Source organism: Anolis carolinensis, chromosome 4 (assembly GCF_035594765.1).
Source record: "Anolis carolinensis isolate JA03-04 chromosome 4, rAnoCar3.1.pri, whole genome shotgun sequence".
Classification (NCBI taxonomy): Eukaryota; Metazoa; Chordata; class Lepidosauria; order Squamata; family Dactyloidae; genus Anolis; species Anolis carolinensis.
The window spans coordinates 81203530-81215676 of NC_085844.1; the positions used below are offsets into that span (position 1 = coordinate 81203530).

The 12147-nt window shown below is 42.1% G+C and overlaps 1 protein-coding gene across 2 annotated transcripts in view; it reads left to right on the forward strand.

The window, feature by feature from the left end:
- dhx9 (DExH-box helicase 9) overlaps nt 1–6733 on the forward strand; it is a 36560-nt gene extending 29827 nt beyond the window's left edge. For both annotated transcript variants that reach the window (XM_008114719.3, XM_008114721.3), the window contains 3 exons: nt 2545–2660; nt 3982–4182; nt 6026–6733. In XM_008114719.3, coding sequence (XP_008112926.2) covers nt 2545–2660; nt 3982–4182; nt 6026–6344 — 636 coding nt within the window. In that variant the 3' untranslated portion in view covers nt 6345–6733. The remainder of the gene's footprint in view (nt 1–2544; nt 2661–3981; nt 4183–6025) is intronic.
- The last annotated feature ends 5414 nt before the right edge of the window (nt 6734–12147 follow it).

A 12147-nucleotide genomic window follows, 5' to 3' on the forward strand; every position in this document is an offset into this window, starting at 1 on the left:
TTGGAGAAGGCAAATGCAACAGTTTTTCAAATTACAGTAGAGTCTCACTTATCCAAGCTAAACGGGCCGGCAGAAGCTTGGATAAGCGAATATCTTGGATAATAAGGATGGATTAAGGAAAAGCCTATTAAACATCAAATTTGGTTATGATTTTACAAATTAAGCACCAAAACATCATGCTATACAACAAATTTGACAGAAAAAGTAGTTCAATACGCAGTAATGTTATGTTGTAATTACTGTATTTACGAATTTAGCACCAAAATATCACGATATATTGCAAACATTGACTACAAAAATGGCTTGGATTATCCAGAGGCTTGGATAAGTGAGGCTTGGATAAGTGAGACTCTACTGTATATAGATTGAGGTCCTTTTTGAAAGCCAGTTCTATTTGTTTACCACATAATTTGAGCTATTTTACATTTTATTAGGTCTAGGTCAGGGGTCCCCAAACTAAGGCCCGGGGGCCGGATGCGGCCCTCCAAGGTCATTGACCTGGCCCCCACTCTCAGTTTTGGACTTAGGCTCGCCCAAAGTCTGAAATGACTTGAAGGCACACAACAACAACAATCCTACTTAACTTGATTATCTCATTGGGCAGAAGCAGGCCCACACTTCCCATTGAAATCCTGAAAGGTTTACAGTATGTTGGTTAAAACTGTTATTATTTTTAAATATTGTTCATTCATTTACTAATATTGTGCTATGGTAATAATATAATATACTAGCTATGCCCGGCCACGCGTTGCTGTGGCTTGTCTGGTGGTGTTGATGAGAACTTGTTGAGGTAGTGGTGGTATTGAATGTCTGTTGTATGGTTGTCTTTATGTTTAGTATGCATTTGGTTGTTTGTGTACTGTGAAAGTGGTGAGGATAGAGGGGGGTCTATGTCCCTGTGTAGTATTGTATAGTATTTATACGTTGTCCATGTGTTGGGAATGCTTGGATTGTGTCCTGCTGCATAGTAGAAAGGGTTGGGCTGGATGGCCCTTAGGGGTCTCGCCAAACTCTTGTGCCTGTCCCCTGGGCTGAGTGCATTGCTAGGAGACCAAGTGGGCGGAGCTTAGCCCTCTAACTGGCAGCAATTGGATAAAAGCAATTATTCCTCTCCCTCTAATTAGGATTTTATTTTTCTTTTCTTTTTGTTGTATCAACCTAGAGCCGTGGATGATGGGTTGTGTTGTCAAATTTCGAGGTTGGGGGGCCCGTAGTTTTGTTGTTTTGTCCGCTGCCCTGATGCCATCACTCTTCTATATATATAAAAGAGTGATGGCATCACGGCGACCCACAAAACAACAAAACTACAGGCCCCCCCAACCTCTAAATTTGACGACACAACCAATTATCCATGCCTCTAGGTTGATACAACAAAAAGAAAAGAAAAATAAAGTCCTAATTAGAGAGAGAGGAATAATTGCTTTTATCCAATTGCTGCCAGTTAGAAGGCTAAGCTCTTCCCACTTGGTCTCCTAGCAACCCAACTAAAAATAATTAAAAACACTAAAAATAATTAAAAACACTAAAAAATTAATACAATAAAATACTATAACAGAAAATAACTAAAAATAATACAAGAAAATAATAAAATATAATAAAAAGATAACACAATAAAATTTATAAAAAAACAAATAACGTCAAATAAAAATTACACAATTTTTAACAAATACCACCACCACTTTGCCACAGCAATGCGTGGCCGGGCACAGCTAGTATTAATATATAATGCTAATATTGTACTATGCTAATAATATAATATATTGTATGTACATACAACTTGTAAGCTGCTCTGAGTCCCCTTTGGGGTGAGAGAGGGTGGGGTATAAATGTAGCAAATAAATAAATAAGTAATTGTTGTCCCGGGGGGGGGGGGGGGGGAATTCACTACAAATAAGATATGTGCAGTGTCCATAGGAATTTGTTCATTTTTTTTTTCAAATGATAATTTGGCCCCTCAACAATGTGAGGGACCATGAACCGGCCCTCCACTTAAAAAGTTTGAGGACCCCTGGTCTAGGTTGTCAAGTGGCTGCTACTTTTTACAGTCATTAATTATTTTGTGCTTAGAATAAAATTGAAGCACTTTCTAGAAATTAAATAATTGTGTGGATCCCTTGTCCCACAGAATTCTGAAAACACATTCAACTGTGAGAGGGAAGCAGATAGAAACTAGCATAAAGCAGGATAGATATTACAGAGTAAAAAATTGCCTTTACCATGTAGACTAGTGGTTTTCAGCCTGGGGTCCCCAGATGTTTTTAGACTTCAACTCCCAGAAATTCTAACAGCTGGTAAACTGGCTGGGATTTCTGGGAGTTGTAGGCCAAAAACATTTGGGGACCCCAGGTTGAGAACCACTGGTGCAGACTTTGCTTCTATTCTTCTCTGATTTCTAAACATTTAAGCAGTATTGGGTGGTGTTCAATGCTTTGTTATAGCATAGGAATTAGAAACGTGCATTTTTTAAACCTTACTTTTGTTTAATATATCAGATTCTATGTCAACTTGATCTACACCAGCCTCTGGACATTTTTCTCTTTGCAGATCCGGACACGAGCAATTTCTGCCAAAGCAATGACCTTAGTGAGCCCTTTGCAGCTGCTCCTCTTTGGCTCCAAGAAAGTTACATCTGATGGAGAGATTATTATGTTGGATGACTGGTATGAACATTTGGCCAACTAGATATTAAATGCATAGAGGAAAGATTTTGAGATATGAGTGATTTTGTAGCTGGAAAGGGCTGAAGCAAGTTGTCAGGCAAGCTTAGAATTCTGTGTTAAAAGTAAAATGAATTTGTATTCTCTTTTCTGTGTGTATAAATAATAACCTTGTTAATCTGCAAGTGTTAGAACAGATACAATTCTGTTAATTCATTCTACAAAAACATTGGAGAGTTCTAGTCACAATTTGTCCCATTTTTCTCTTTTATGTGTAAATATAAAGCCAAATCCACTGTCCTACTGCTCAAAACCTTCTCCTTTAAAACCTGTTGCCTCTTTTATTTTGCCTCCTCCAAATCTTAAGCTGTGCAAGCTGCTGGAAATTATTGTGGCCAGAATTGGAAGCACTATCTTAAGTGTAAACAAGACACATGATTGTAAGAAAATGATCATATGGATATATAATTTTTTTTGAAAAAATGAAATATAGGAAGAGACTAATCAAGAGCAATTATACTTTGATCTTGGGGGTGACTTTGTAGGAGCCGCCAGTGGCGCAGTGGGTTAAACCCTTGTGCTGGCAGGACTGATGACTTGAAGGTTAGGTTGGTGACCTGAAGGTTGCCGGTTTAAATCCAACCCGGGGAGAGCGTGGATGAGCTCCCTCTATCAGCTCCAGCTCCATGCAGAGACATGAGAAGCCTTCCGCAAAGATGGTAAAAATACCAAAGCAGACAACCAATTCTCTCACACCAAGAAGTTGCAGTTTCTCTAGTCGCTCCTGACACACACACACTTTGTAGTTTTGTATCTTTGTCTTCCAATATATAGCAGTAGCATTTCTTATGTTGCCAATTCTTGTTGCAGATGAACGTGTGTATCTTTAACATAATTGTTAGGATTATGTTAAGAGTTGTTTCCATTATTTTTCATCTCTTTAATTGTAATAGTTTCATGACCAGGGTAGGAGTGATAGCAGTGTTCATACATCAGAAATAAAGAGAAAATCAAGTGGTTTAAATAATTTCCAGGCCATATCAAAATGAAAAAAAAAGTTAAAATAAGTTAATGCAATTGGATCCTCTTTTATGTCAAAATAACATGGGGGTTTTCCTGAAGATTCACAGTATTTTTGCAGAATTAAAGTTACTAGAGTAACTAAAAGTTTTATCATCTAATACAACTGGTTCTTTAAATAGAAAGTAACAGTCACATTGAATACAAAACAAAACATTTTACATATTCTGTAGCAGCCTCTTTTCTAGAACAGAATTGTGTTATATATGTGGGGATATATTTAAACTTGAGTTGTCCCTTTTAGGATCAAACTGCAGATACCTCACAGTGCCGCTGCCTGTATTACTGCCCTGCGAGCAGCAATGGAAGCCCTTGTGGTTGAAGTAACCAAAAATCCAGAAATCATTAGTGACCTAGATCCATTGAACAAAAACATGCTGAACGTTATTGGGGAAATCTCAAAGCCACTAGCAGCTGGCATCAATCTCACATTGGGCAATATGAGGTTAGTGCTGTGCCTTAATTTTTGATTGACAGTGAGGTTTCCTTTTCTTTGTTTCATACTTGAGCAATGAAGAAACGTTTTTTTAAAAAAAAATAGAGATGCTCTAGTAATCATGGGGTCTTAGCAGATTGAAGCAGGTTAATTTAAGATGTGTAGGTGGAGTGTAGGTAGCCTTCACGGGAAATAAAATGTGTCTACAGTGAACTGTATGAATAAACTACAGAATGTACTTTATCAGTAATTTGGAAGCTAGTCTTTTTGGTAGGTATCAAAAGTGTTCAGAAAAAATAAGAAAGCAAATACCATATTTCATCACATAATAGTCCCACTTTTCCTCTTTTTAAATCAAAAAAGGAATTTGTGACTATTATACAATGAAAAAAAATTCCTTTGATTCTCTGGTTTCCGATTTCTTAATTAAAAAATTAACTGCCTTATGTCAGACAAGAGGAGGTGGGATGATCCAGCCTCAAACAAACAAACTGTTCTGCTTCTGTTTCTTAGTTTTTTACATTGCTTTGTCAAGGAGAAGGGAGAATTCCTCTTCCCTCCCTCCCTCCCTTCTCCAAATGCAAGGCAGTCTGAATTGGGAGTTCTTTGGAGGAAGGAAGGAAGATCTGTTTCAGAGACCTCCATTTCAGTTTTATTGAACTTCCTTGCCTTTGGAAAAAGAAGAAAGAAAGGGAATCAGCCTCAAATGCTTCTGTGACTGTTATGCTGGAAACACACAAATACCATTTTGCCACCCAAAGAAATGGCACAGTTATTACATGGTGGTGACTATTATGTGATGAAATACAATAGTATAGGTTTCCAAAGGATCTTACTGGGAAAGACCATGAGGCATAATTTCACAGCAGGTGAACTTGAATGATATTAAGTGCAGATTACCAAAGGGATCATGCAGAGTTGCATGTGCCTGTTATATTGTTTTAAATTATAAAGAAATGCTCTATTCCCGACATGACATGTTTTAATACCATTGCATTTCTCCTGCAGAGATATTATCTTTGTGAATATTTCTGCATGGCCATGTTATGTCAGGAACTTGTACACTTACTTTGGTGTCAGTCACATGGAATGCTGATTAGACTACATTTATTTATGCTCTAGTAAGATCAGGCTGGATTTCTAGACTGCGTAAGGCTCACCCTTGAAAAATGCTTAGAAGTTGTGCCTGTTTCTGAATTCAGCAGTAGCAATTCAAGGAACTCAAGTGTTGTGTCCTTAATATCAAGAGTTCCATCAATTAGCAGATTGTTTTCAGGCTTAGTTTGAGGTTGTGTTTTTGAGTGCAGGAGTCCTCACCCTTGTGACCTGTGTACCTAAATGTGAGTGTGATATAGTTTATGATCTTAGTGTCAGAATTTTTTTGTGTTCTGAGGTGAGGACAGCTAGGTACTGGAAGCATATTTAGTGAATTCTCTTAGGACAGGCATGGGCTAACTTCAGGCCTCCAGGTATTTTGGAGTTCAACTTCCACAATTCTTAACAGCCAGTAGATACATCTTAACTAAACTTCTAAATTACTATTAATGGAAACTAGTAAAGTGCCATAATGAAAAGTAAAGGCAGTGTATGTCATGCTTAGATCATTGCATCGAAAAAAAGAGGATAAAATAACCAATACAATAGTTGCATTATCTCACTTTTATAACAGCCCACTTTGATGAAAGAACAAAATTTAAGAAAACTACAAGATATGTTTAATCTTTAATGCTTAAAAATTTCAGCCAGCAAGATTTCTTACTTCAAATTACCTGTTTGCCAGGCTTTTAAAACCTATAATTGTATATTTTATGGATTACATATATTCCTTGTTTAAAATAATTTCTGTCCCCAGGTATGGAGATGGCCCTCGTCCACCCAAGATGGCCCGATATGACAATGGAGGAGGCTACAGAGGAAGAGGTGGTGGTGGCGGCGGCTACAGGGGGGGATATGGAAGGGGGGGATACGGGAGTGGTTATGGAGGCGGTTATGGAAGTGGTTATGGAGGTGGATACAGTTCTTACCGTGGCGGCTCTGGGGGAGGGGGTTATTCAGGAAGGGGTGGTTTTCAAGGTCCTGGAGGCTTTCAAGGTTCTGGTAGAGGATTTCAAGGTGGTGGAAACAGAGGTGGTGGTTTTGGAGGTGGTTGGGGTGGTAGAGGTGGCTACTGAAAATAGTATCCCAGTGTAACATGTATGAATTAATACATCCCCATATATTTCCTTTGTTTGTATTGTGCAACTGTTCATGGTCCTAGAGTTAACAGTAGATTGAAAGAATTATTTAAATTCTGGAATCTATGTAAAATATTGATTCTTACAATGGTGTTCCATGTCTTCATTTTGAACCTAGTAATACACTTTTTTTTCATGGATAATGCATTGGGACCATGTTTCATTTTGACTGTGATTTAAATGCACCTATTTTAAACTTACAAAAATGTTATAAATCACTCAGCTGAGACTTTCCAGTGAATTTGGTCTGCTCTTTTCAAATCTGTATGATCTTAAGCCTTCTGTATTTTACCAGAAGTTAGATTTAAATAAAACCGTGAAATGTCTTTTCAAAAAATTGATTTTAGTAGGTACCTGCAGCTTTTGCAATAATCAATTCAAAAGACAATAGAATGTTAGCTCTTGCAGTCCCTTATATAAGCAAACAGGTTAATTTTCGATTTATATGTGTATAGATCTTTTGCCTATGAAAAGCAATGCTGGGAAACTTCAGAGCTGAATAGTTTTAGTTGGAGCTGTAACCACACGTCTCCAGTGTTCATGCTTAGACACACTTACCTGAGTGCTTCCTCATGTGCCAAACACAACATAGAAGGAAGAAGAAAAATGAAGTTCAGTAGCAGCAGAGCTGTTAGGGCATGATAGAACTGTGCCTTGCTTATCTTTTTCAGCCGTGAAGCCCTTTTTGAAGCAAAAGTTTCTTGTGGAGCCCCAATAAATATTTGTATTATATGTGTATATATCAGGCATGGGCAAACCTTTTGACAAAGGACCCCCAACCGATGGCCATCCAACCTTTGCAATAGTAATAGGAGCAACCCCTGGGCCATCCAGTCCAACCTCCTTCTGCCATGCAGAAAAAGCACAATCAAAGCATCCCCTGAGTGGTGGGAGGGAAACATGGTTTTGGAAGCAAGGAAGGTGTGGGGGAAAAAGATCTGGCCAGCAAGGCAGGGAGGAAGAAAGGCTTTTGGGGGTGAGGGAGGCAGGGAAGGGGAGGAGCAGAAGAGGGAAAACTTAGAGGCGAGGGGAGGAAGAAACTGAAGCCCTAAGTACTTCACAAAACCCCAAGGGCTCCACAGAGCACACTGAGAACTGCTGTTCTATGGCCGCCTACCTTCAGTTGCCACATCATGGATTACAGATCTGTAGTAAGATGTTCCAGGTTGCCAGAGTTAAGAAACAATCAGTACTCTACAAATGGTTTTTCATGAATATATAGAAGCTTCTCCCTTTTCCAATCCAGATAATGCAGCATCTAACGTTAATGGTTTAAAACTCTTTGAAACACCCTATGTATCTGACATCCAAATGCCAGGCCTGTTCTCTTGAATGTGATGGAGTCAGCAAAACATTGGTAAGTATATTTTGTTAAATCTCATTCCTAAATTAATCCATTCAGGCACAAACGCACACAAACAACGCATAGGTTCAGTCATTTGCAAGATGGTGACCCTGCAGCATATAGTGTTTTGCAATTCAGTAAGACTGAATCCGTAATTGTAGTGCAGTGTGTTCCAGCATTGATCCACGCATACCAAATAACATTTGATGTAAGGGGAAGAGCAAAGTGACCATGCGCTTCAGAGAAAAATATGAGAACTGAATTCTACTTATCATGCTAACCAGGAACTTGCAATCTCTCATATGATCAACTGGCATGTTAAATGAGGTTTAATCATAAGCAGCTATAATATGATAAATGTCTCCTTTGTTTAGGGGAGGTGCATTCAGTCAGTTCTTGCTCTGTTTGCTGTGCCTTTACCCCACAAGCGAGGAAAAACGGAGACGCGGCTTAAGGTGCTCTTTTACGATCACGCCTTGCTGCCTCCTCAAACACCTCAACCAGCTCCCTTGGCGCCCCTGACACTGGCCTGTTCGCTACAACTTCCAACAGCGCCTTTCCCTTCCCCAACTCACTCTTCAGCATGCAAAAGGTACCGCTCCAAGTCTCCTGCCCAGGAACACTCGGTGCTGGCCCGTCCCCAAACTGTATCACCCTGGCACAGTGCCCACCTTCCTCTGGACCTACCACGGTGCCCAGACTTTCTTACAACGAACCACAGCACTCTACGCCATCCGGACATTGAGCACCTTCAGCTCACGGCATGGCAATCCACAACCACTCCTATCACAAGCAGTAAAGGACATCTTACAGGCGGCCCACAGACCGTCTACAAGGAAATCACGCTAAGTGGAAAAAAATTCTAATTGCCCACCTACATGACGTGGATCCTCTACTTCAACATCTACTCTCTTGGAGTTCCTAGCATCATTAGCAGCCACAAGATTGTCTCTTATCATCTCTCAGATGCTACCTTGCCAGAAAAGACAAAAGCATCGCCCTGCTTCAGCAGAGCCTGGCCTTTCCAAGCTGCCTGGCATCCACACACCATTAAAAGCTCCTCCCACACCGAGATGACGCTCTTCTCAAGGGGTGGAGCAGCCCCAGTAACGCCTGCTCAGAGGGTGCAGTCCTGCTCCCTTTGGAGACAGCCCACCCCCCGCAACAGACCGCCACAGCCTTCTCACCCCAAAACAGGGAGGGACGCAGTTGGCACCATATGGGACCGAACCTACTCTGTCCCATCAGGTTCCACCTGGTGAGTTGCCACCTACCACTCCAACCAGTCTATCTCCGGACCATATCACCCCGGCACAGCGCCCACCCTCCTCTGGGCCAATGCCAGGACCTTCAGAGGCACAGCCTGCCTTGCCTTATGCACAGCCCCCATTTCCCACCCCACCACGTCAGCGGGCATGGGATGGAACCAACACCACCCTACTTTTCCACAGGATGACTTTATCCATTGCTCACCAGGGGTCAGGGAGTATTTCTTTGGCCCTGTTGAGGTTTTTAAATAATGCTCAGACACCCATATTATCACCTCATGATGTGCAGCCTGCCCTGCAGCCTTCCCTCTATGATAAAGATGTGGCCATGCCTTATATTTCTGCCTTGACTGGAACCCTTGGTACCGGATGAAGTTTTTCTGCCCTCATGACTCGCTTGTCGAGAACACTGAACCTCCCAGTACCTACCCCACAAAAAACTATTGAAGACCCGCTGTTCCCATCTGATCAACAGCTACCTCCCATCTCATTACCTCTACCACCTTTGCCCTTTCTATTGCAGCTGGCTAGAATCCCTGATAGCTCCCCTTTGATGGTACCTCCAGTCTCTAGAAGAAATTATCTCCTTTACAAAGTGGATCTAGCCTCTGCACCATGGGCAGCAAAGCCACCTAAACCCATTGGCTATAAAGGTTACTCAAGGGAGACGGTCGGCAAGGTCTCATTCCACCCCACCAAAGATGGCAGAAAGCTTGATCCTGGGCAAGAGGGCTCACCTTACGGCCGGCTTTGTGACACGACTGGCCCATTATGGAGCTTACATGGCTTCATACAAAGACTTGTGGAAAAAAGATGAGTGCATATATTGATACCTTACCACAAGTACATAGTATGTTCGCAAGAGCATACCACCAGAAAGCTATAGCTCTTGCCAGGACCCAAAAGGACATGGCAAAACACACTGCAGATGCTGCAGGCCAAATGTTCACAACTGTAACTGCGATCCAATGACATGCACGGCTTCGCACCTCTACACTATCTGAAGACAGTAGAGATACAGCAGAAAGTCTTCCAGTCCACAATGGCTTGTTTCACCGGGACACGGAGCTTAAAAGTGGAAATGTGGTTTCACTTCTCAGGGTGCTTACCAACCAAGTAGAAATACACAGTTCTTGTCTTATTACTGTCGACCTTTCACTGCCGGGAACCGACAGCTCCCGCAAGTACCATAACCACCTGCTTTTAGACAACCGCCGTTAGGCCGCTCTCGTCAACAGAGCAGGGGGTGTTATCAACCTAGAGCAAGAGGGTACTTTTAGCTTTCTTCAAATTTTCCCCTCCCCACATCCCATCCCTCTAACATTGGTGGCGGGTTGCACAAAAAATGATGGTATCACTGCCCCTTCCACATACAAGGTTGTGGTCACTACACAACAGTTTCAGGTTCATTTTGGAGACAGATTGGCACTATTCTTTCACAAGTGGCATCGCATTACCTCAGATAAATGGGTTTTAAAGGTCATTACAAAAGGATATTCTATTGAATTTCATACACAGCCGAAGACAGACTGCCTTAAAACTACTCTATCCACGCCGTTGTGACAGGAGATAACTGCTTTACTGCAAAAAGAGGAAATTGTCCCACTTCATCCTGTATTTTTCTGGGTTTTTTTGGTCCTGTTTTGGACTTGAGACATCTTAATTATTATATCCATGCCTGGAAATTCCGGATTATTTCCATTGCCACAATTTTGCCTGTTACCTAAGGGGGCGTGGTTTGCCACCTTGGATCTTAAAAGACGCTTATTTTCATATAGCAATAGCCACCCATCACCATAGGTATTTAGATTTTATGGTCGGTGATCAAGCTTTTTGTTTTCGCATTTTACCTTTTAGAATTTCTACTGCACCTTGGGTGTTTACAAAATGCATGGCGGCGGCGGTAGCCCATCTCCGCTTGCAAGGGGTTACTGTTTATCTGTATTTAATTATTGGCTTTTTGTACATAGGAGCAAGTCCTTCCCGCCACGGCCTGGTCCTCACCATGATTTGGGCCTGCGGAGCCACGCGGCGTTGTCCTTCCCGGGAAGGACCAGGCCACGGCGGGAATGACTGGCACCAAGCCAAAGGAGGCGGGGGGTGGCGCCATCATCCCGGGAGGCTCCAGGGCACCCCTGGGACGATGGCGCCACAGGCAAATGCCTCCCTCGCCTGGCGGGTGGACCGCCTCTGCACCCAGACCTCACAGCAGACCACGGCAAGCTATGCCACCCAGACATTGAGTACCTTCAACTCACAGCATGGAGAGTCTGCAACCACTCCTATCACAAGCAGTAAAGGACATCCTACAAGTGGCCCACAGATCACCTACAAGAAAATCATATGATGCTAAATGGAAAAAAATCACTAACTTTGCCCGCCAACATGGCGTAGATCCTCTATCTCCATTAACATCTACCCTCTTGGAGTTCCTTGCGTCATTGACATCCGCAGGGATGTCTTTATCATCCCTCCAATGTCACCTCACAGCAATCATAGCTCACAGACGGAGACATGGCCTTCCTTCTTGTTTCCACAACCCTATGATTCAACTTTTCCTACAAGGATATAAAAACACTAACACACACACACACACACCCCACTCCCGCTCCTCTTCCACCACAGCATTTGGAGTTGATCCTCTGTCTTAATGAAACCTCCTTTCAAACCCATGGCTACAAATGACCTCTCACATCTCATGGAAAACAGCCTTCCTAGTTGCTATTATATCAGACCATCAGCCAAGTGCACTCTGCGCCCTCCACTCAGATGAGCCTTATATTCGCTTTCACTCTGACAAAGAAGTGATGCGCCTTGACATCACCTTCCTACCAAAGAGAGCATCTTTATTACACCACTTACAAGACATAGTCTTACCAGCATTCTTCCAAAACCCAGCTACATCACTGGAACACTCCCTTTATCTTCTAGATGTCTGCTGAGCCATCTCCTTTTACCTAAGTAGAAACGCACCTTTTCACACTTTACCTACTTTTTCTTAAATACCAATCAGATACCAAGGGGAACCTGGTCTCACCTCAGTGACTCTTGGGATGGATCATAGCTATGATCATGATGGCCTATCAGCTACAAAGCAAAGAACCTCCACTACATCTAAAGGGACTCC